The sequence below is a fragment of the Pundamilia nyererei genome, unplaced genomic scaffold, assembly GCF_000239375.1.
Source record: "Pundamilia nyererei isolate P.nyererei 1_Seehausen unplaced genomic scaffold, PunNye1.0 scaffold00064, whole genome shotgun sequence".
Taxonomy (NCBI): Eukaryota; Metazoa; Chordata; class Actinopteri; order Cichliformes; family Cichlidae; genus Pundamilia; species Pundamilia nyererei.
Window position 1 is genome coordinate 722,631 of NW_005187465.1, and position 24,480 is coordinate 747,110.

Consider the following 24,480-nt stretch of genomic DNA (forward strand, 5'->3'; position numbering starts at 1 on the left):
AGAGCCCAAGGAGGACCACCGGAGGGGCATTAAGTGATAGTTTGTGGAAGGTGAGAAAGCAGAAGGGAACTGGCCACACTACCTGTGTAGAAAACCTTAGAACTGTTCACAGCTTACAGTGGGGTAAATGATTACTTCATTCCCTGCTGAAGTTGTAAGGTTGTTCAGTTATAAAAAAAAAACCCAAACAGTCTGTAATTTTTATGGTGAGAAACAGAATATCAAATATAAAATGTTCAGAAAAAACACATTACATGAAAGTTTTAAATTGGTTTGCTTGCCACTGAGCTGTGCAAGCATAACTTGTCTTAGTACATGGTGGAGAAACCCTTTTTGGCAAGCACAGAGGCAAGTTGATGTCAGAGCTAGTTTTTTATTTAATCTGACCACATCACTTTCTCCCAAGCCTGTGGTTTATGTCCCAATATGTGTAACTATTTAAAGCGCATTTGTTATTAAATTATTTATAGGACTTTGTAGAGATTTAGATACGTATTATGTGTCACACTTTTCATTTAGTCTTTTCTTATATGGTCCTGTAAATGCACAAAGGTTAACCTCAGGTCATCGTGAATGTCATGATGTCTGATTTTGATGAAACCTTCAGAGGCCTAAGATGTGTCTGTTTGCCAAATTTGGTTTCTCAACGCTTCGTGGTCTACGAGCTGTTTTCCAGCAAAGAAAAAAAAAAACAGGTAGAAAGGTATTTTTTACATTATACTCGTAGTAAGGGGTACTATCAAGCATTGAATTGCTGGTTTCTGTGCTTGTAGATTGCTAGCATTAATTGATAACTTTCATCCAAGTATGCTCACTTCTGGCTTTAAAAAACACGGCCTTGGCCAACATGCTAATGCAGAGTCTTAAAAAACTGGTGGCAGTGGGCAGTACCACTCAGCCTCCTAGTAGATGTACCTATGGCAGGAGTGTCCAACTCCAGGCCTCAAGGGCTGGTGCCCTGCAAATATCACCCTGGGTCAACACACCTGAATCAAATGATTAGTTAATAACCAGGCCTCTGGAGAAATTCAGGACATGTTGAGGAGGTCATTTAGCCATTTAAGTCAGCTGTGTTGGATCAATAACACATCTAAAATCTGCTGGACACCGGCCCTTGAGGCCTGGAGTTGGACGCCCCTGACCTATGGCTTGAGTTTCGAAATCTTACGTTACCTTGTTCACAAGTTATCGCATTCACAAGATTTTTAGAAAACTTGACCTCTGACCTTAATGGTCAAGGTCACTGAGATTAGAATTCATCCGAGAATTTAAGTAAAATAAATAAAAAATAAAATTGTTATTTATATAGCACCTTTCAAGACAGAATCAGAAAGTGCTGCACATAAGATTACAAGTCATAAGAAGATTTAAAAAAGACCAAATAAAACAGGCAAAAAATTAACCAAAAGCAGTTTTAAAAAGGTGAGTTTTGAGTTGTTTTTTAAAAACAGCTACCGAGTCCACAGTTCCTAATGTTTGGGGGAGAGAGTTCCACAGTCTCAGGGCCACAGTGGCAAAAGCTCTGTCACCCTTATTTCTCCTCTTAGTCTGTTTTATAGCAAGTAAGCCCTGATCAGATGACCTCAGGGACCTGCTGGGGACATAGGGCTGTAGCAGATCAAAGATGTAGGCTGGTGCCAGTCCATGCACAGCTCTGTAAGTCAAGACCAGGATCTTAAAATTGACTGTAAATTCAACAGGAAGCCAGTGTAACTGAGATAACAACGGTGTCACATGTGAGTACTTGGAGGATTTTGTCAAGATACATATATTTATCGACAGATAAGCTAACAGCAAAATGATCACTAAGTCTTTTTTTTTTTTTTGTTCATATTTCTGGTACAAATATGACAGACCCCATATAAAGGCACTGCTCTGGTATAGATTTCAATGCAAAGCTATTAAATTCTAAGTTTCATCACATAGACTTCACTGGAATCCAGTTAAAGCTTAACTGGTCATGACTAACATCTTGTAAGTACTTAAGGTCCACAAGTTCAGTCATCTGCAGAGTTGTTCCTCAGTCAAGGGAACATTTTAAAATCACATTTTTGACAAAAACAAATCACACATTTGTTAAATAGGGATGTATAGTTGTATTACATTTATTGTTACATAGCAATCATTAAGCAGCATGAACAATTTCGTAATAAAATAAAAAGCATCTTTTTTTCAAACAGGCAGCAACTCCAGGTGCCTGTTGTTAAGTTAACTGACATCGGTCATTGAACTTCTGTGAGTCACTAATCATGTAGGCTAAAAGTAAAATCAGTCAATCATGTTTTATTGTGCTACACATCACATACTCCAAAAGGAAGGTAATATAAGGAAACAATGGCGGGCAGTAAAGAGTGAAGAAAGGTTGTGACACCTTTGGATCACTGGTATAAACTCCACTTCTATCGAGCTTTAGGCTCAAGGACATAATTGCCTGTTCTTTATGACTTTTTTTTTTTTTTTTTAAATTGTGTTTTTTTATGTTCTGTGCTTTTGAAACTTAAATTTCTTTGAAAGTGGTGGACACAAACAGAAGACACTTCAAGTAGATTCATGTTAATATAGAAATACAAAGGATGTTAGTTCTGTAGATGAAGAAGGAAATCACTTGTATTAATGTCTTTTTGAAAATAAATAAAATGTGATTTACAAATAAATACATAGAAAGACAAAGCAATTAATTTATAAAACAGGACAAATTACAGATAATTATAGTGCAATGAAAAATCTACCTGATCATCTTGGAATTATGGGAGACCTGTTGGCTTTCAAGTATCTGGATTGAGATTAAACCATTTCAACAAGCATTAAACTGGATTTGGTCATCTAAGTTTTAGCATTTATCATCTTTATGTTTTTCCTATCAAATATATTATGAAATGAAAAATAAATATTTTAAAGTGTAAACAGAAAGACCTTCAAATATTTACAAATATGTAAATATGTATGTAAATTTGAGACCATCTGATAACAGACTGCTGCTAATTGCATTGTGCTTGAAGTTCACCTTATAAGACACACACACACATTATTTCGGATGAAAATCAACGTACAAACCTTTTGCTCTGCAATTAGTGATTAAGAGGTTGATTAATACTGATAAAGGATGACTCTCTAGATGAAATCTTAAACATAAAACAGACAAAGACAAACATTGGCTCCCGCATTTTGGGGATTATTTGAATGTCTTTGGTTTATCTTAAAGACATCTCCTTCCCTGAATCTCTTCTGCTTCAGACTGGTGCAGTCTATGAGGTCGCTGTAGAGGCTCTTTCTACATGATAGCAATATTGTTGCTGTGCTCTTTCAAAGCACGCTGGATGAGGAATGGTCCATGTAATAAAAACAAATACAAAACATGTGGTTTGAAGCTGCATCAAAGCTTAAAATGAAGGTCTAGGATGACTTCCATTGAGGTGATGATACTCCTGGTTTAAGGCATCGTAGTTGAGATATGTTGTCTACTGCTCCTTCTCTATTGTCACAGAGACAGTCTGTCCGCCATCTAAAAAAGTGTGCACAAAAGATGTCTCAGGATGGGTTGTTTATTGAGCACAAACAAAAGCAATTAGGACACAAAAGCATGAAATTGTGAGAAAGGGCATAAGTAACATACTCATTTTCTCTTTGCTGCCATCTTCTGTGTGCTGAACATTATTGCTAAGGACATGCGGGTTAGCTTCTCCATCAGCAGGACTACAATTAAAGTCAAACAGAAATTAATTCAAAGTAAATAAAATTGAAGCCTCTGATATTAAAGATTTGAAAGAAATAGAAAACTTACCCTTTGCCATTCTGCTGGAGGACACTGTTTGCTTGCTCAGGATCTATCTGTACCAATCTGGTGACAAAGGAATGCCCATCTCCCTGACTGAAAATACAGAAAAAAATAAAATAAATCTTCACATTGTTTTTAAATATATTTCTGACACTCCATGAAAGTAACTTTAATTTAAAAAAGCTGGACAGGTCTGTTAGTACAAAACCAATTACCCTCCCATACTGAGTAGGCATGCACTAACACCATCTGTATGCGTACATCATTTATTCTGACTGATATGAAGTGGGTGAAAGTTTGGGCGTGCATCAGCTTTTGCCCCCTCACTTTGACTCTGTGATCCATTTTGTTAGTGACCATTTATGGAACTTATCGGACGATCCATTTTTAGTGACAAAGCATATCACATGAGAGTAGACTCACCTTGAGAAAACAGGGAAAAACCAGTACTTTGCCTGGTCTCCAAACACCTCAGCTACATTTCTGCTAAATCCCAGAGAAAACCCATTTTTATCCGGCCCATTTGTGAAAAAAGGAGCCCTAAAAGCCTCTAAAAATGGAGGGAAAACAAACAAACAAAAAACGACAAGAGTTAGCCAGTGGTGTTTTTTGTAGAAGTGGAATTAAACAAAGTATGTATTTATAGTATTAATTTACCTATAGTGGTCCTGTTCTTTCCCACGAGCCACAGATGGTATCCGAGAAGTGACACGATGCTGATGAAGAACAAGGCCGCCACAAAGAACAGAAACAAGATATGGAATTTGGCGTGGGTGTCAGGCAGCTGTTTCTTTAGAATGAAGGGAAAAAACAAAACACACTTTTAGCTGATTAATCGTGACAGTCCTGAGTCCAATTATGTGGAAAATGAAACAAATTGATACTACTTTGTTTCCTCAGTACAACAAAGTCTTGCATGGAAATAAAATACTGTTTCACTGCTGGACTATGTGACAGGACCCACTGTCTTGTGTAAAGTGTGCTGCAGAGAATCCCCTAAAAATAGCAACAGGTTGATACTGATACACGTGGTGTTCACACCACTAAATGTCATGCAAACACCACGAGGAGGTTCATGTACTTACGGTCCAGAATTTGATGAAATACTGGATGACTGTTGCACAAATCACTACACAGTAGAGTGACGCATAGGACAAAAACAGGACAAAGTACTTGTAGTTTGAGAATCCAACACAGTTATTCACCCTGAAAGAAGATGACACCACAACAACAGGAAGGAGAAAAAAAAGAAAAGAAAGGGGGTGCTGAATAACATTATGACAATAGCCATGGAAAATATAGCTGAGCTTATGTATGTATGTATGTATGTCCATCTTTTTTTCCTCCCCCAATTTCTCCTAGTGGACCCAACCTTTGCATAAACATTGTGATGTACCAACATTTGTATGAGTTATACAAATACTTTATACAAACCCAGTAATCATATATATTTGCACATTTGACTGTTTTATTGAGCACCAAATCTCAAATTAGACTGTTGTGTCACAATACAACATATCATAGTGTACCATAATGATCATAGAGTATGTATATTCAGTGTTGGGGAGTAACTGAATACATGTACCACTGTTACGCATTTAAAATACAAAATATGAGTAGCTGTATTCCATTACAGTTACCGTTTAATAGGTGATATTCAGAATACAGTTACTTTGTTGAAATGAATGGATTACACGGCGGTATTTTCCTGTTTCATAAGGCTATGCCCTCTCCACTTTTGGTTTCCACGCTGGTGGAAACCCAAAATAAAACACACATTAAGAGGCTCTAATGTCTGTGTCTCAATCTCGCAGCCCATGTCACCCCTACTTGCAGCCCGCATAATGACGTGAAGAATTTTTTTTTTTTTTTTTAATTATTCACAAAATTTATTTAATATGAAGGCAATAGGCAGAGTGTTACAGGCATAGCCCTAAAGAATGTAGCCTCATGGACAGTGTAGTCCGTGCTGCAGGAAGAATGGCCTACCATACCAGTTATGTGTCTGGGAGCGCGAGGAGAGAAAAAAAGAGTTGAAAAGTACGAGCTGTCACCGACCAGAAACGAGAGATGGAAGCGTGTAAATATAATAATAACCACTGCAGCCAAAAAGAGTGGGTGACAAGCCCAGTTGTAAGTAAGCCATTAAGACTCGACTGTACACTGTGTTCGTGTTTTCCTCTCAAACAATAAGTTGGAGCAGCCTTTCAACGCCTCTCTGTCTCTTGCTAGCAAAGGTGACCCAGACAACAAAGTAAAGCTAGTTTTTGGCTACGAGCCCGACATATTAGCCAGAGGTCCCTTTACGGTTTTACACCTTTACGGTTCGGAGCCGCGGACCTGTTTTATATACGCGCGGAATAGTTTCTATACGAGATCGCTGCAAAAAGTGCAGCCTTACATGTCCACCCTACTGTTACTCATTTTTTTTATATTAAGATTTAAAAATCTAGTTGGTATTGGAATTGGTATGGCGAATAACCTTCAGTAAAAGTAATAAATCACACAGCAATAGCACATTCATGTAGTTGTAAAAAGCACGATAATATATTAAGTAATCCAAAGTGTTCAGAATACGTTACAAAATACATTTTGGGGCATGTATTCTGTAATCTGTAGTGGAATACATTTTAAAAGTAACCTTCCCAACACTGTGTATATTCCCAATCTCCCACTATGCACTGCAAAGTGGGGTTTGATAGTAATATTAACAACAGTAATAAGACTAATGTTCAATTAATGTTCAAGAATTTAAACAAAGAAGTTTAATCGCAAAGTAAAAACAGAATATCATACCAGGGGCAGTGATGGTCCATTTTCAGCACACACCTTGAAAAAAAAGCAAGAAGCACAATGTGCATCCTATCAGTACCATCCAGTATATACCAACATATTGATCTTTTCACTGACCCAGTAAACAAAAACGACACATTTGATAAACCCTTATTAAGATATTAGTTTTCCATATTATCACTTTCCTAAAAAAAAAAAAACAAAAAAAAACAACAAACATTTAAAAGTATTCTGTAACGTTTCCTGAATTTCTATTGCCAGAAGAAGAAACTACTTTAGGGTGGATGTTTTAAGAAGATCTTATTCAGGAATGTGTTGATAAAGTGTGGACACTTAGAGAGGACTCACATTTCACAGGTTGAACAGTGATGGCAGCGATCAGGCTTGATTACCTGACAGAAGTCGCAGTATCTGATGGCTAGAGAGAGAGAGAAAAAAAAATTAACTGTATACCTGCTGGATATTCTTAAAGCATATTCGTTAAATCCCCCTGTGAATCCAAGCGGGTCACATCCTGACTTTTAATTAGCAGGGGAGCCAGAAGAGAAAGCAAGGTGCACCTGAGTCTAATTAACCCTCCTGACACAGGCTTTTCCGTAAACACAGCACAGACAAGCCTAGTATGTATTAAACTGAGAAACAACCAGAGAAGACATGTGATTGTCATTTGTAATGCTTTTGCAATGTTGATGGCTGATGATGAAAACTTTTGTGCACTTCCTCTTTTTTCAGAGCAACATTTTGCTAACAGAGTTTTCCCTGATGGTGTGTAAAACAAAACAAAGCACAGTCACTTACTACACTGTATCTAAAGCCATACCTCCTCCAGTTGTGCGTGTGTACACGGGTAAATTCCTCGCCACTTTCTTCAGGATCTCTTGTTGGGCCTCAGCTCGCTCTTCTCTCTCATACAGCTCCTTCTCTGCCCTGGGTAGACTGAACTGACAACAGAAAAAGAAAAGTGTTCAGTGATCAGTGTTTTGTTTATTTCCTTTCTTCCGCTAAGCGAGGACTGTGACAGAAGCAAACTTACTGCTTTTGAGGGACTGGCTGGTTTGGACCAGATAGTTTTCCAGTAAGCCCATATGAACATGGCGAGGAAAATGTGAAAGATAACCAAGTAGCTGACTGTTGTAGAAAAAAAAAAAAAGAAAAGAAGGATCCTTAGCGGGAGAGAAATAACAGCATCAAATATGAGTGAGTGTGTGTGTGTGAGGGCAATACTCACTTCGTTCAGCATTATTTGGGATTGTATCTATAGGAAGAAGGTAAAGTATATGTGTATATATTAGTTAGGAGTAATACATGACTACACATCCCCCACTTCTCTTTCTCTTCCTCACACCATGTTGCAGCAGCCTGGCACGGCCAGCAGTGACCCACCCACAACAGAGAGCTTTGTTTAAGCATCAGCAGGGATGTCCCTGTCCTGACCACAGCCGCAACACAGAGACATGCTGATACTGGTCTCATCAGCTCCCGCCTGAATCGAACTATTTAACTTGGCGTCTGTGTGTGGGAGCAGCACAAATCACACGACACACAACTTATTAAAAACTGCTGGAAAAAAAAATAGCATAAACACTTAGGACTTACTCAGGAACGCGCCAAATAAATTATGTTTACTAGAATTCAAGTTACAATTACAGAATCCACTCCTGGAAGTTAAATATGTAAAGCGGGTACAAACAAATACAAATCAAATTCCCTTTTTTTTCTCCTGAAACGACAAGTTGTTAAAATTTAAAATTGAAAAATCATTTTTAAACTGCTCAAAATATGTTTAATTACAGATAAATACACACTAATAGCATCAAAAAGTCACGAACTAGATTTTAAAGCTGGCTCGGAAGCACCTCATTTATTGACACCCCAAAACTATATAAAATAACAACAACAACAACAACAACAACAACAACAACAACAACAGCAGCTAGTAAATATATCTAGTAAACTCAGAAAGTTTTAACATGATTAAGCAACACACAAACGACAAACCCTTTCACAGTCAATCCACTTTTCTATTTTTATGATATCCGTTATTTGACCCATTACGTCTGCCCTAATGGAGTGATTAATTATTAACGGAGAAAAGTATTTCCTCTCACTGGAGGGGAAGAAAAAAGTAGACAAACGAAGCTGTCATGAAAAAAAAAAACAATTTATGTAAAATATTTCCATGAAAAGGAGAGACAGAAATATGTGTTAATATTCGCCAAACGTTTCATCGCATTACGGAGTGTGAAGCCAGATTTTAAATTTTCAACTAGCTCATCAAAGTTTCAAACCCTGTCACTGTCAACGCACGCGGCCGCTAAACGTTTATAAAGGTGAGCGCACTTACAGACACACAGCTCGACAACGTAGGCGTAATAGGACCAGCCGACGACCAGGTTAATAAACAGGACAGGTACCCAATTCAGAGCCCGTTTACAGCACCTTAGTGCGTGAGAGGGCGCCATCTTTAATCCGTGTTTGACATTAGCTGACGGTGACGTCACAACCACGGCTTTTAAATGGTCCAGCCAAAGATGCATTAGGCTCAAGATACTTCACCGCAGTGCAGGCGACGAGGAACGGAACGTGGATGTTTTAGTTGTTCAAAAAGTGAAATTTAAGTATATTTTTAACGCACCGTTCGTAATCATTCCTCTCAGCAGAGAAACAGTCATAATAAAACACAGTGGCAGCTAAAGTTGAGGTCTTCTTAGGGCGTATTGAAGCATGTCAGCCTGTTAACCCACAACATTGAAATCATGACTCTCACAATCTTTGGCTAGTTAGTTCCCTCGTGATATGCTCAGACTTTTGTATTTATGAGTAAGAATATGTTGAAAATAAACAAAAAACAAGCAATTTTAGGCCACTCATTAGGTTTAGTAAACCAGAAAAAAAGTCAGAATAGGTCAAAGGTTTCATTTGTTTGTTCATTTATTATTTTGTCCAGCTGGGGGCAGAGAAACACAATGCTGTGTGAAGTTGTGGAGCACAGTTAACCATTGTTTTGGAGCTCGGTGTCTGTCCACCTGTTTGCAATTAAGTAATTTTAGTCTCCACTCCTAATTTGCTAGATGCCTTAATTGTCTTTCTCTTTTTTATTGATTCTTTTTTTTCGCTTGGTGCTAGCTGAGCAAGACGGGTGTGTGAATAAGAGGGAGGCGGGAGTTTAAATACCTGGGGTTAGCCATTTAAAGCAATGGACAGTGCACAAAAGAACTGAAGAAGCGAATGTTGGTGAATGCAATTATCCTGTCTTATTCCCCCCCAGGGTGCCCCTCCCTGATCGTTTTTCTACCGGAGATTTCTTCCTGTTAAAAGGGTTTTTCCTTCGTAATGTTGCCAAATGCTCGCTCATAGAGGCTTATTTGATTATTAAGGTTTTTTACTTCTTATTTACTTCTTTTTACTTTGGGAGAGTGATAAGAAGGAAATTGTTAAATAAATACATTCTGTGACTGACCTCTTTTATTTCTATAAAACTGCTTAAACCTTTATTTATTAAGTCTTCCTTACACCATCATGAAATTGCCTTAGTTTGCCAATACAAAAGCAAAAGTTTCAGTGTAGTACATTACAGTTTTAGGTGGAGAACCTCACCGACACTCAAGATTTTTATTGTTTTGAAGATGAGCATGTGCTCCATTACATTTAGTGTTGTATGAAAGAAACACAAATGATAATACAAGATGACATCCAAACAAAATTTTAATGTTGTTTTTCTTTTCTTTTCTGTACACACACATTATGTACATGACGTTGGACTTAAATACACCCCTAATAAATTAAATATTTTCATTTTTAGTCGCTAGTTATAATTAATAGCCTCCTTTCAGAACATTTTCTTCCAAATGAATGGCAAATAGACTGCAAGAGGACAAATGAGGAGCTCATTGTGCATGCTTGCTGTTTATAGAGGCAACTTTCGGTGACGAGCGTGAACGTCTCCCCTTTTTAGTTGAAGAGTGGGAAGATGGAGAGGAAGGTGGGGAGGCAGTTGCAGAAGAGGGGGTGGAGTCAGAAGAAACTGAGCGTCTTCTGGTGGGACTGCTGCTTGGTGAGCCATGGGGCGAAGAGTAGGGTGATAGGGCCTGGAGCATACGGCCACTTCTCTCCTGAATTGCATGCTAAACAAGGGCAGACACAGATCAGATTTTCACTGTGTGTAATGCTATGTTCTGTTGCAGTGATTTAAAGAATGCCTCTTGTGATTCAGTTTATGAAGACGTGCTTGTTTTTGCTCACACACAGACTTTTTTCTAGTTAAGAAGACTGAAATTAAATCTTGTGCTACAGTTAGTGTGTGACGTTTTTATGGTGAAAGTGAACATACCCATGCTCCATCTGGTCCGAAAAGCTCCAGAAAGTTGCCAATGAATTCCCGTGACTTCTCTTCCCATTTGTGGATGAGGTCCTGGCTCTTCTCTTCCCATTTGTGGATGAGGTCCTGGCTCTTCTCTTCCACCCTGTAGACAAAATGTTTCGACTTTTCCTCCACCGTACGGACTGTCTCTTTCATCTTGTCCACCTGGTTCTGGAGCCGGTACTTTTTCTCCTGAAATAAAGTAAGGTGCATTTGTGCCTAATTTTGTATTTACAGCCTTTTTTTCCTTTTAAGTTTGATTAAAAATGAAATATTTTCTTACATTAATGAAGCCAACATTTAGCTCACGGGCTGTGTAGCCTCTTTGCAGGTTGCGTCTGACATACATGTCGTAATTACGAACGATACGAGTGATCAGATCAGATGTGGAGATGCCCTCCGTCCTCTGAGTGGCCACAAACATTCCTGACATGAACACACAAATACTTTAAATATGTGTAATTAATTATGAGAAAAAAGACAACTAGAATTTATTTTAACGTTGCATGAATCTTCACCTGCTTCCTTGATGTGTTTGTAGACGTCCTCTGATCCAGCGGAGGTGTAAGGTATATCATCATGGGCCACAAAGTCAATCTATGAATGCAACAGAACGGTCTACAGACAGTTTGGACACTGTATAGCTTTAACACTTTATGACATTATAGGAAGCTGTGTTTAAAGTTACTGTGTGACCTTTGACCTTATGTTTCTTGAGGAATTCTGGTGTAAGACTCCAGGGTGCATCCCGCACTACCTCATCAACGTAACGGCAGTGCCTGAGGGCTTCGTAGCGTTCGTCCTCTGTCATCACCGTATAGCCCTTAAACTTGTGAGTGAGTTCATCGCTGCACACTAGGAACACAGAGATTTTCAGTGCTTGCCTCCTTCCTGATTTCTTTTTTTTCCCCATATTTGCCACACTGACATGTTTCAGATCATCAAACTAATTTTAATACTGGACAAGTTAACCTGAGTAAATACATAATGCAGTTTTTAAATGATGTTTTCGTTTATTAATGGTAAAAAGCTATCCGACTTTACCTGGCCCTGTGTGAACAAGTAAATTTTCCATAAACAATGAAGCATTAAGATCAGTCTTTCGCTTTGGAGGAATTTGGGTCCACTCTTCTTTGCAGAATTGTTTGAATTTGGCCACACTGGAGGATTTTGTACCATGAATGGCCCGTTAAACGTTACGCCACGGCAGATTGTTTCGGATCACTGTCCTACTGCATAACCTAAGTGAGCTTTGGGAAACAAACTACAGGGAGTGCAGAATTATTAGGCAAGTTGTATTTTTGAGGAATAATTTTATTATTGAACAACAACCATGTTCCCAATGAACCCAAAAAACTCATTAATATCAAAGCTGAATGTTTTTGGAAGTAGTTTTTAGTTTGTTTTTAGTTTTAGCTATTTTAGGGGGATATCTGTGTGTGCAGGTGACTATTACTGTGCATAATTATTAGGCAACTTAACAAAAAACAAATATATACCCATTTCAATTATTTATTTTTACCAGTGAAACCAATATAACATCTCCACATTCACAAATATACATTTCTGACATTCAAAAACAAAACAAAAACAAATCAGCGACCAATATAGCCACCTTTCTTTGCAAGGACACTCAAAAGCCTGCCATCCATGGATTCTGTCAGTGTTTTGATCTGTTCACCATCAACATTGCGTGCAGCAGCAACCACAGCCTCCCAGACACTGTTCAGAGAGGTGTACTGTTGTCCCTCCTTGTAAATCTCACATTTGATGATGGACCACAGGTTCTCAATGGGGCTCAGATCAGGTGAACAAGGTGGCCATGTCATTAGTTTTTCTTCTTTTATACCCTTTCTTGCCAGCCACGCTGTGGAGTACTTGGACGCGTGTGATGGAGCATTGTCCTGCATGAAAATCATGTTTTTCTTGAAGGATGCAGACTTCTTCCTGTACCACTGCTTGAAGAAGGTGTCTTCCAGAAACTGGCAGCAGGACTGGGAGTTGAGCTTGACTCCATCCTCAACCCGAAAAGGCCCCACAAGCTCATCTTTGATGATACCAGCCCAAACCAGTACTCCACCTTGCTGGCGTCTGAGTCGGACTGGAGCTCTCTGCCCTTTACCAGTCCAGCCATGGGCCCATCCATCTGGCCCATCAAGACTCACTCTCATTTCATCAGTCCATAAAACCTTAGAAAAACCAGTCTTGAGATATTTCTTGGCCCAGTCTTGATGTTTCAGCTTGTGTGTCTTGTTCAGTGGTGGTCGTCTTTCAGCCTTTCTTACCTTGGCCATGTCTCTGAGTACTGCACACCTTGTGCTTTTGGGCACTCCAGTGATGTTGCAGCTCTGAAATATGGCCAAACTGGTGGCAAGTGGCATCTTGGCAGCTGCACGCTTGACTTTTCTCAGTTCATGGGCAGTTATTTTGCGCCTTGGTTTTTCCACACGCTTCTTGCGACCCTGTTGACTATTTTGAATGAAACGCTTGATTGTTCGATGATCACGCTTCAGAAGCTTTGCAATTTTGAGACTGCTGCATCCCTCTGCAAGATATCTCACTATTTTTGACTTTTCTGAGCCTGTCAAGTCCTTCTTTTGACCCATTTTGCCAAAGAAAAGGACGTTGCCTAATAATTATGCACACCTGATATAGGGTGTTGATGTCATTAGACCACACCCCTTCTCATTACAGAGATGCACATCACCTAATATGCTTAATTGGTAGTAGGCTTTCGAGCCTATACAGCTTGGAGTAGGACAACATGCATGAAGAGGATGATGTGGACAAAATACTAATTTGCCTAATAATTCTGCACTCCCTGTAATAGATGGACATTCTCCTTCAGATAGCTGAAGAAGAAACTGATAGCAGAGAGCAGAATTCAGGGTTCCTTCAAGTCTTCCAGGTAGGTCTTGAAGCAGCAAAGCAGCCCTAGACCATCACACTACCACTACCATGTGTTGATGTTCTTTTTATGAAATTGTTAGTTTCATGTCCGATGTAACAAGACTCAAACCTTCCAAAAAGTTCAAGATTTCCTTTGTCAGTGCACAGAATATTTCTCCAAAGGTTTTGGGGGTCATCACAATGTGAGATGAACCTTTGTTTTGTTTTTAGTCAGCAGTGGTTTTTTTACTCTCTCAAGGTCTCTTTTTTATTGCTGAATCATGAACTCTGACCTTAAGCCTTGACCCTACACTTCCCCAGATGTTGTTCTGGGGTCTTTTGTGACCTCCTGGATCAGTTGTCGATATTCACTTTGGAGTAATTTTGGTATGCTGGACACTCCTAGGAAGGGCAACTGCTTTTCTGAGTTTTCTCTATTTGTGTATAATGGCTCTCACAGTGGTTCACTGAAGTCCCAAAGCTTTAGAAATGGCTTTGTAAATCTTTCCATACTGATACTTCAGTTTTTCACTAGTTAGTCACACTTACTTTAAGATTTAACAATGGAAGTATTTTCACACACAATCAGGAAGGTTTGGAGAATGTTCTTCACTTACTGAATGAAATCATCATTTAATAACTGCATTTATATTTATTCGAGTTGTCTTTGTTTAATATTAAAATTACTTTGATGACCTGAAACATGTGAGTGTGACAAATATGCAAAAAAAAAAAAAAAAGATATCAGGAAGAAGGCAAATGCTTTTTCACTGCAGTGTACACGTGACTCTTTGGAGGCCTTCTGTGTCTATTTTCATGACCCTGAAGGTTAAAGAGTGTTACTTTGTGCATGCGTTACTGTGGCGAGCGAATGAAAGGCATACTTTACCTCCTACTATAAGATGAGTGTTTGGGAACACATTCTTTGCCTGCATCAGAGCTCGAGCATGTCCCGAATGGAAAAGATCAAAAATTCCATCAGCGTAGACTCTCACGGGGCGGTTAGCTAAACATGAAGGGTGGTCTTTAAATGCAGTCATGTCATGACATAAAACTGGAGCACTTTATATTTTTGCTGTTACAAATATGGAATTCTAATGACACAGTGATGCTTTTAATTGTTAGTTAATCATTATTTTGCTGATTTGTCACTCAGTCAGATTCACAGCTGTGATCAAACCCTGAATCATCAAAATAACTGGCAGTTATGTAACAATGCTGATAATGAAATCACTTTTTTATAACTGATATCAGACAATTACAGCACAGCAAAACATCTTGGGTTAACTTTTCTTTTCCGAATTATCTTCCCTGTGTATTCAGAGTTTTTTTAAAAAGGTGGTGATAAGTGCAACCTGGTGTCCCCCTCCGTGCTTGAGCAATGGTGAGCTTGTCATGTGGGATATCAGATTCAAAACCTGTAGACTTGGCAAAATCTGCTGGCTCCCGTGGAGTCTGAACACAAAGACCAGATGGAGACATTCAGATACACTTGGTGCAAAAAGTCATCTGTTCTCAAAATCATTTAAATTTTACAGGTCGCCAGAATACATTATATGACACAAAACTATGTGTAATTACTGACGAAACATGTTCCCTCTTGCTTCATTCCTAACTGCTCGTGTTTCAAGTTTATCCAATCTCTTGCACGTGTTCAGACTTCTGCCCAGAAGTGGATGTTATTGGTACAGTCATGTTGCATTTGATAAACACCGGGGTTCATAAAAACAGAAACTGTAAGACAGTATACAGGAACACTTTAGAAAATTAAAGCATTTAAGTGAATTACTTATAATAGAAATATATGAGATGTGGTAGGTTTGCAGGTTGTGCCTCCTCTCTGTATGATAATAACTTAAAGGTAGTTTTTTTTTTTACCAATTTTAGCACATGGATGTTCAAAGATGCTATAGACTTTGTGTTGCATGCATGTCCACCTTTATCCTTTGGTGTGCTGAAAGATATACTTTAAACTCTTGATCTCTTTTTAAGTGTCTTTTGCTCCCTGAGTTGTGTTCAAATATATGATTGGTTAGTATACCAGTGCAAAACATTAATTTGACCTTGTAAACATTAGCAACATGCTCCTATGCTTCTTACTTTTTGTCTTGTATTCTGATCTCAGCCTTCATGGCGTATACACATACTGACGCACAAGCCAGCATATTTCCACATCGAACATAAATGTAAGAATTAAAATTCGAATAAATAATTATTGTTTTCGTGTTAAGTCTTTAATTCCTTTTGACATTAATTATTGCTACTGCAGACATGAGTCATGCTGTTCCACGGAGTTAATCGGTTAACTTATCCCAGTCATATAACCACAGTGGAAAAGATTACCTCAGTAATATTCAAAGCATGTTAAATAATAATGCAGTATAAGGCAGAGATATACCTCACTTCATTATAGAGTCCTCTAAATATATTCACAAAAACAAAATAAGAGGGGATCTCGTGGGGCTCCCTGTTGTTTATTATTTGAAAAACAGTGTGCAGTTGGTTCTCTTTGCTAATGACAGAAGCAGGCTTACCCTGCGAGGGCCTCCTCTTTGATTGTGCGCGGCAGCCTGTTGATGGTGCTGTCCATTGCCGCCACGGCCTCGTCTCCTGCGAGCCATCTGGGATGTTCTTTTTTCAGCCAGCAATAACACTGCACAAGCCTGGTGCTCTTCTTTGTCAGCCCTACTACTGCAAGGGAAGGATCTCTAAAGCTGTGTGTCTGTTGAAGTATACATCCTATCACCCTGCCTGACCCTGATGACAGGATAACATAGCGGGCAAAGTTCAGGCCACAGTGGTAAAGGCTTTCAGAAATGTTGATTACATTTGCAATCAATGCTGAGCTTGGAAAGACTTTCCCTTTATTTGTGCGGTGGCAGCAGCAGCATGATCCAGCGAGTGTTGATCCACTGAAAGTCCAGCTCTTTAACATTTTAGTACACATCTGTAAAAATATGCTTGCTTTTTTTTTTTTTACCATTTTTCAAAATTTTATTCCTTACATTTTAACATAAAGAATAGAGGCTGCACACGTAACACTGTAATTTTTTCTGAGAAAGCCATTCAAGATAAACTATGAAGCTGTAATGGGAGGTCAGACACTACCAGCCTTTGGAACCAAACACAGGGGACAGTGAGTCCCGGCATTTCTCAGAGTTGTTAAAAGTTAGCCACAGTGGCAGAAATCTGTGTATATCTTAAAATCAATAACATCCTGTCTTTCTTGTGCATTATAGCACACAATGCACATCCTGGTTTTGACATCAACTCATGCAGCTTTTTGGTGCTGAAGTGTTTCCCTATGTAACACACACAAACACAACCGTGGCTCAGGGGGTTGGGACGCGTATCTGTAACCGGAAGGTCGCCGGTTTGATCCCCGGGCTCTCTATCCTGGTCATTGTGTCCTTGGGCAAGACACTTTCCCCTACTGGTGTTGGCCAGAGGGGCCGGTGGCGCGATATGGCAGCCTTGCTTCTGTCAGTCTGCCCCAGGGCAGCTGTGGCTACAACCGTAGCTTGCCTCCACCAGTGTGTGAATGCGAGAGTGAATGAATAGTGGCATTGTAAAGCGCTTTGGGTGCCTTGAAAAGCGCTATATAAATCCAATCCATTATTATTATTAAAGCTCCACACGAAACATTATTTTCTACACAAAAATAAATAAAACTAAGACTTTTCAGGGAGGCTAGCTGCTAAAAAATGTTTTAGCCAGTCAGTGACTCTGTCTACTCTGTTTCAGTTTAAGTGTATGAAAAACACTGACTAGTGTGATTACATAACTTTTCATTTAGTGCTAACATCTGGTCAAAGTTTCAGTTTGTCTAGCAGGATACTTTTATGACTAATATTCCCATCAGACATCTGCCTTTTTTCTTTAACTCTGCTCTCTTTAGTTTCACTTTAACTTTGAGCTGAGCTGTTTTTGAGTAAATCCAATGATTTTGTACAAAACACATTTTAAAAGTAATGCACCTAGCGCTAATCACTGGTGACAAGGCTGAGATAACAAGGCTGAAAGTCTCTTTGGGTGTGTGGCATGTTCAGGAGATACCACAGATATGCAGTGATCTATATCTTTGTAATGTTTGTAAGGTATTTAAGACTTTATCAAAAGGTCCAAATTATTTATTGTAGAACTATTTTTCTAAAGAGGAAACTTTGAGTCAGATAGTCGGTCACAGAGTGGAAATTGAAGAAATGTTTCACCAAACCACAGATTGGATGATCAGCTCATACATATGTCTGCTTTTACGAATTACTGTACTGTAATCGGCAATAAAGTGTTGGGAAATCTTTAACTGCTTTATGGAGGTGAGCTCATAATGAACAACTGGCCTTGGTTTTCCAGAAGTGACTTATGGAAAATCCCTTGAACATGTTTCACTTTCATTGTTATTCCTCCCTGATAAATCGCAGCACTTTGAAAAACAAATGCTAGACAATCTCAGTCAGCAACAAGCATAACCGGTGTGATCACACAGGAAGGGGGAGCGATTTCATGGGAATTTCTCACCTGTGAACACAATGACCTGGGGTAAGGGGGTGTGGTTATCTATGCGAAAGCATGCTGGGCGGGAGCATTGCTGTGCTGGAGCATTGCTGTGCTGTTCTTCTCACTTCCTGAACTGAAGGCCTCCAAATATGTGGAGGTACAAACGCAGGATAACCTAACATTCAGGAGCTTTGACACACCACGTTACCCTGCATTGAAGGTAAGACTCTGATTACAATAAAAACATTTCATATTCTTACATTCTTTGGAGAAAGGCAGAACCTGTACTATACAAAAGGCGTGCTCTATAAATCACCAGTCTCAGGGTGTTCAAGGAGCAAAGACATATTTTTCTGCTCTTTTCTGACTCCTGTTTGGTAGATGAGTAACCAGTTAAGGATACAGTGTAAAGTATTCGAGAAAGAGAACCGTCTGTTTTGTTTGTGTGGTTATATTATGAACAGGATAATGTTTGAAATGTCTTTTTATGTAATAGTCTGACTGATTAATCTATTTCAGTTTAAAGTGCCCGTGTAAAGCATGCTCCTGTGGCAGTATCTGATAACCTTTCTGCTGGTTACTGTTCAAATATGCAAAGGTAGGAAACAAATCATGAAAATGTAAATGGCTTTCTTTACATATCAGCGGTGTGTGTGTGTGTGTGTGTGTGTGTGTGTGTGTGTGTGTGTGTGTGTGTGTCTGTACAGTGTTTGCACACACGTACAGCTGTGGTCACAAAACATATGACAAAAATGTATCACAAGTTTTCAGTCAAGCAGCATTTGAGGAAATGCTGTTTCTTGGAATTAGTTAAGGGTCCTCTTCTAATTTTACTGTAAGTGGAGTCACTGCTGATGTGCAACTGTTACTGAAAAACACGTTTCTGTACTTTTCTTTTCATCTTAGTAAATAACCATCCTGTCAGTGATAAAATCTTTAAACAATCAAATAATCTAGATATCATTTCAAGTTCTTACAAAGTCCGTGTCTAAAATATGCATTTGCTTAGCAGTAGATAGTTATATGTACAGAGGTGTGTCCTGAGCTTGGGTGCAGTAAGTTTCAGTGAGTCAGTGCGACATGAAAACTTGTAATGAGGAACAATGAACTACACACTGAAACCAGTAGTACTGATGTCACAAGATGACATCAGCACAATGTTGGTTTGAGATATTATACAAACACGCTTTCGGCACTAAGTGATCACAAAAAAATGGTTTACATGCTTTAGTCACACTGATGTTAAATCTCTTACGAGAAACATGTGGCCAAGGTAGCAGCGATACAAATTCAAAACCCGTTAAAAATGCAGTATTAAAAGACAAGATCTACAACAGCAACAATATCTATGCCGGTCAGATCCATAAAGGTCCCACAAATTACATGAGACACACACTGGATATGAGGAATGGAAGTAGTCACTGTGATGTCAGGTTTGAGGCCTTGATTTTGGGGTTCTGCCCTGTTTTAAATCATTTGTAGAATTCACAATGAAGCAAGCAGCAGTATTTAACAAGTAACTCCTCCAAAAGGCTCCAACACTGAGTCAATGAATTGGAGATGTCCAATTCATTGACTCAGTGTATGTATGTATGTGTATATATATATATATATATGACACATGCCTCTCAAGATGGCGCAAAGTTTAGACGTATAGTATTTAGATGTTGTGCAATCTTTCCCATGCAATGTCTGCAGAGATCAATTACATAATATCTTATTTACCTGAATGCATCTGTCTTGTTTTGTTTTTTATCTCTCACCAGCTGAGAAATGCGATGAATTTACCGATCTGAATCTTGGTCACTCAATCATTGGTACCAGCCTCAAAGTTCGGTTGTTGCTATACACTAGATTAAGTGGGACATGTGGTACCCTTATGTCTCACACCGACCTGTCTGCCTACCCCCAATTTAATGCGTTAAAACCGACCACCTTCATCATTCATGGGTATCGGCCCACTGGATCTCCACCGAAATGGCTCGACAAGCTCACTGAGCGTCTGCTGGTCAGGAAAGACATAAACGTTATAGTGGTAGACTGGAACTACGGTGCTGCGACTCTGAAATATTGGGAAGCAGTGAAGAACACACGCAAAGTAGCATCCAACATCACAGCTTTGATTAACATGTTGCAGGTATGGCAAGTTGTCTGATTTCAAATGTCAGAGTGTGTAGTGTCTAGCGATTCTAAAACTGATATTTTTTCAGGAGCACGGAGCCGATCTGAGCTCCATCCACATGATTGGTGTCAGTCTAGGAGCTCACATATCAGGCTTTACGGGCGCTAACTTGAAGGGAGAAATTGGAAGAATAACAGGTAAGAGTGGCACTTACATTGACGTCACTTCCACTTCCTGATATAGAATTAAAACCTGAAGTGGTATTTTTACTTGTTTTAAATCCCTCTAAAACAGGCCAATAGTAAAGCGAGCCTAATTTATGCTTCAGGTCTTAAGAACAATCTTATTTGACTCAATCTAAAGGAGAAGAAAACTTCTTAAGAACTTGTCCCATTGAGAAGTTTGCATGACGTTTGGAAGCTGACGTGCTTAAGGGTGACATTTTGTAGTGGCTCTTGACTGAGCTTTTAATTCCTAGATTTCCAACTTTAGAAGTCACTAATAGCAAAAGGAGATAAAGCCACTGGTGCTGAAGGGTTTAAGAAAAGCTGCAGAGTGTATGAACAATGTGTTATTTGTCATGGTTGAGTTGTGGACTCAAAGGAACATACCGTGCTTCGGGTTTTGCCTGGGTTGGAGTCGCCATGAAAAAAGCGGCACAGTTTTGGTAAAAATTCCCTGAGGAGAGATGACGTTCAAAGATCACGCTAATTCTCTGGAGGCTCACTGAGAATATCTGGTTTAAAACAGCAGGGAAAAACTGTCACATGAAAAAAAAGATACGTAGAAAAAAATGAGAAAAGGAGACAGCTATGAAGGTCAGCTGGGATAAGCGCTCGTCCTAGGTGTTGTCGGAATATTTAAGGGAGGTCAACATTCTGTTTTCGACTGATGTTTTCTACTGTGATGTTTGCAGCACTGGATCCTGCTGGGCCAGGGTTCAAAGGCAAAAACCCAGAGGACCGACTGGACTCTTCAGATGCACAGTTTGTGGATGCCTTGCACACGGACATGGATTGTCAGTCAATCACCTTATTTATTATTATGAAGAATTTCTTTTCTTTACACAAAACAGGCATACACGTTGTGTATATGTGTCAATTTGTTATTGTTATATTACAGTGCTGGGTTTCAGGGAACCTTTAGGTCACATTGATTTCTACGCCAATGGAGGAGCAGACCAACCCGGCTGCCCAAAGACTATTTTCTCAGGTAAGATCAGTAACTTTAAGAAACTTTTGGTATAAAGAACTGAACTTTATGTTAACAATTTACTTTCTCATCCCTGAAAAGGACAGTATCTTAAATGTGACCACCGGAGATCGGTGTTCCTCTTCATTGACTCTATAAATGCCACATGTACCAGCAGGACCTACCCCTGCTCGTCCTATAAAGACTTTCTGGATGGCAAATGCTTAACCTGCAGTCAGTTTGGTAATGCTGGATGTCCTATTTTAGGTTGGTGATGAAAAACACACAGATTAAATTTTCTGTCAACTAACAGGCAGTTACGAAAATCCAAATATGCACATTTTGCCAGTTTGTATTTTATTTCTTTAGATTTTACAGTGTATTATTCAGCACTGACACAGGTGTTTTAACCTAACCCAGGTTATGACGTCATAAAATGGAAAGACATCCTGCTGGAACAGAACCAAACAAAGGCCTACTTCAAAACAAACGAAAAATCTCCATACTGCAGTGAGTAACAGTTTACTAATGATCAGTAAGCTATAAAAAAAACCCTAAATTCAAAAACACAAAAAAACCGAATGGCAACCTGCACTGCCACCTAGTGGTAGAACTATACTTTTCTCAATGGTTTAACACATTTTAATGTGCCACTTTATTAGGTACACCTGTTCAACTTGTTATTAAAGCAAATATTTAATTAGTCAATCACATGACAGCATCTCGGTGCATTTAGTACATTTGCCAGAGTTCAGAGTAGAATGACCAGGCTGATTTGAGCTGTTAGGAAAGCAACAATAACCACTCTTTACAAATAAAGGTATGCAGAAAAGCATCTCTGAATTCACAACATGTCAGACCAAATGGGCCACAGCAACAGAATCAGAAAGTCTTGCTTCTATCAGCTAAGAAAACTGTGTTTAAAGTGTGCACAGGTCCACCAAAATTAGACAAATGAAGATTGGAAACACATTACCAGGTCTCAGGAGTGTCGTTGTCTGCTGTGAGATTTGGCATAAACAACATGATAATATTGATCTTTCCTGCCTTATTTTTGAGATATCCCAGATTGTGCTGGTGTAATGGTGTGTGGGATATCTTCTTGGCACACTTTGGAGCCCATATTATGAACTAAGCATCATTTGAGTGTCACAGTCTACCTGATTATTGTTGCTGACCATGTCCATCCCTTTATGACCACTGCTTCCAGCAAGATAACACGCTGTGTCAAAAAGCTCAAATCATCACAAACTAGTTTCTTGAGCATGACATTTAGTCCACTCTTCTCAAAGGGCCTCCACAGTCACCAGATCTCAATCCAACAAAGCACCTTTGGGATGTGGTGGAACGAAAGTTTTATATCCTTAATGTGCAGTTGACAAATCTGCTGTAACTGTGTTTTGCTGTGATGTTAATGCGGACCAAAATCTCAGAGGAATGTTTCCAGCACCTTGTTGATTCTATGCCATGAGGAATTTATTTGTTTATTTATTTTTTTATAAAAAATCTAAATGAACAGTTATGTTTACAACCCTTGAAATGGGGAATGAGCCAGAGAAGCAAGACAGGTTAAGTGTGTTTTATAGTTCAAAACAAAAGACTTGAATTAAAAAATGTCATGTCTTTGCTCAGTGACAAACTACAGGATAGATGTGGTGATATGGAACAAGGATGTGCAGTGGGGATACTTGACTGTTAAACTTCATGGCAATGGTAAACAAGCACAGGCAACCATTGACCAGTAAGTCTCCTCTCCATATATAGCCAAGATTTGTCTTTATCTCCATGTTACTACCTTCTCTAACTAATGTATTTTTCCCCCCTCATATTAGTAAATCCTTAAATTTCAAGAAGTTCACAGACACCGAGCTGTTGGCTACGTTTGACAAAGACATTCAGTGGGTGGAAAAGGTGTCTGTTAAATTCTCCACTGGGAATGTATTGCAGCCCAAACGTAAGCTCAGAATTCTCCGAATCCGTCTCAAAAACCTGGAACCTAAAGGGAATAAAGCACAGGGGTATGCTAAAATTTTACCTTTAAGAAATGACACGCAGCATCAGCTGGTTTCTTTGTTGAAGCACTTCTTATATCTCCCAGCTGTAGATTTACCGACGTGTCTGGTTTTTCCCCTCACAGGCCTCTGTGTCGATATGACGTCCTTCTCGAGGAGAACAAAGAGGTCACCTTCAGGCCAATTCCCTGTGAAGAATCCAACTTCTAAAGGGGAGAAAATTGCATAACATTTCACTGCATGTATGGAGAGAGATTCGGCTGATTCTACAGTTCTTCCAGAATTGTTCATGAAAAGACCAGCACTGCTAAAACAAAACAAAATAACACAATGTTGCCTCACAGTAAGAAGGTCTATGTTTGAGCCAACTGGCTCGCTGGGACTTTTATGTGCAGTTTGCACTGTCCCACAGTTATTTGGGGGTTGGGTTAACTGGTGATTGAGTCTAAGTTGGCTGTCGGTGTAACTTTGAGTGTGGACTGTTGTCCGTCCCTGTTGTTAGTGCGATAGACTGGTTGGCCCCCTGCACCTCTGAACTGGATAAGTGGAAGATGGATGACTAGACCAGTAATGTGAATTAGACAGATTATCTGTCACAAATGAGTGAAAAAATACTAACATATTTACCTTTTTTGATAGAAAAGTAGGGCTGTCAACGTTAACGTGGCGTCACGATTAACGCGATTAACGCTCCAGATGGGTAAATTGCGTTAAAATGGGTGTAGCTCAGGTGGCAGAGCAGGTCAGCCACTAATCAGGAGGCCGGTGATTCGATCCCAGGCTGCCTCCTGGCTGGGCAAGATACTAACCCCATGTTTGCCTACTGGTGGTGGTCAGAGGG

At 39.3% G+C, this 24,480-nt stretch overlaps 3 protein-coding genes across 3 annotated transcripts; 1 reads left to right on the plus strand and 2 right to left on the minus strand.

Annotated features, from left to right (window-relative positions):
* Positions 1-2,473: 2,473 nt before the first annotated feature.
* Positions 2,474-9,061, minus strand: LOC102194250 (probable palmitoyltransferase ZDHHC20). The gene is made up of 12 exons (XM_005735416.1): positions 8,913-9,061; positions 7,797-7,823; positions 7,602-7,696; positions 7,389-7,509; positions 6,917-6,986; positions 6,572-6,604; positions 4,861-4,981; positions 4,433-4,565; positions 4,199-4,325; positions 3,782-3,868; positions 3,614-3,693; positions 2,474-3,502 (listed from the first exon to the last, which is right to left on the minus strand). Exons 1-12 carry the CDS (start codon positions 9,028-9,030, stop codon positions 3,459-3,461), a joined length of 1,056 nt encoding a protein of 351 aa, XP_005735473.1. The 5' UTR covers positions 9,031-9,061; the 3' UTR covers positions 2,474-3,458.
* A 1,394-nt stretch (positions 9,062-10,455) lies between these two features.
* LOC102201243 (choline-phosphate cytidylyltransferase B-like) lies at positions 10,456-16,438 on the minus strand. The gene is made up of 8 exons (XM_005735633.1): positions 16,352-16,438; positions 15,173-15,272; positions 14,707-14,823; positions 11,632-11,783; positions 11,447-11,525; positions 11,212-11,354; positions 10,899-11,120; positions 10,456-10,692 (listed from the first exon to the last, which is right to left on the minus strand). Exons 1-8 carry the CDS (start codon positions 16,436-16,438, stop codon positions 10,456-10,458), a joined length of 1,137 nt encoding a protein of 378 aa, XP_005735690.1.
* A 1,814-nt stretch (positions 16,439-18,252) lies between these two features.
* Positions 18,253-24,301, plus strand: lipia (lipase, member Ia). Its single transcript, XM_005735417.1, has 11 exons — positions 18,253-18,534; positions 18,834-18,912; positions 20,081-20,451; positions 20,525-20,633; positions 21,353-21,454; positions 21,559-21,648; positions 21,730-21,894; positions 22,048-22,137; positions 23,260-23,368; positions 23,460-23,645; positions 23,765-24,301. The coding sequence occupies exons 2-11, from the start codon at positions 18,855-18,857 to the stop codon at positions 23,847-23,849; spliced, it is 1,365 nt and encodes a 454-aa protein (XP_005735474.1). The 5' UTR covers positions 18,253-18,534; positions 18,834-18,854; the 3' UTR covers positions 23,850-24,301.
* Positions 24,302-24,480: the final 179 nt, after the last annotated feature.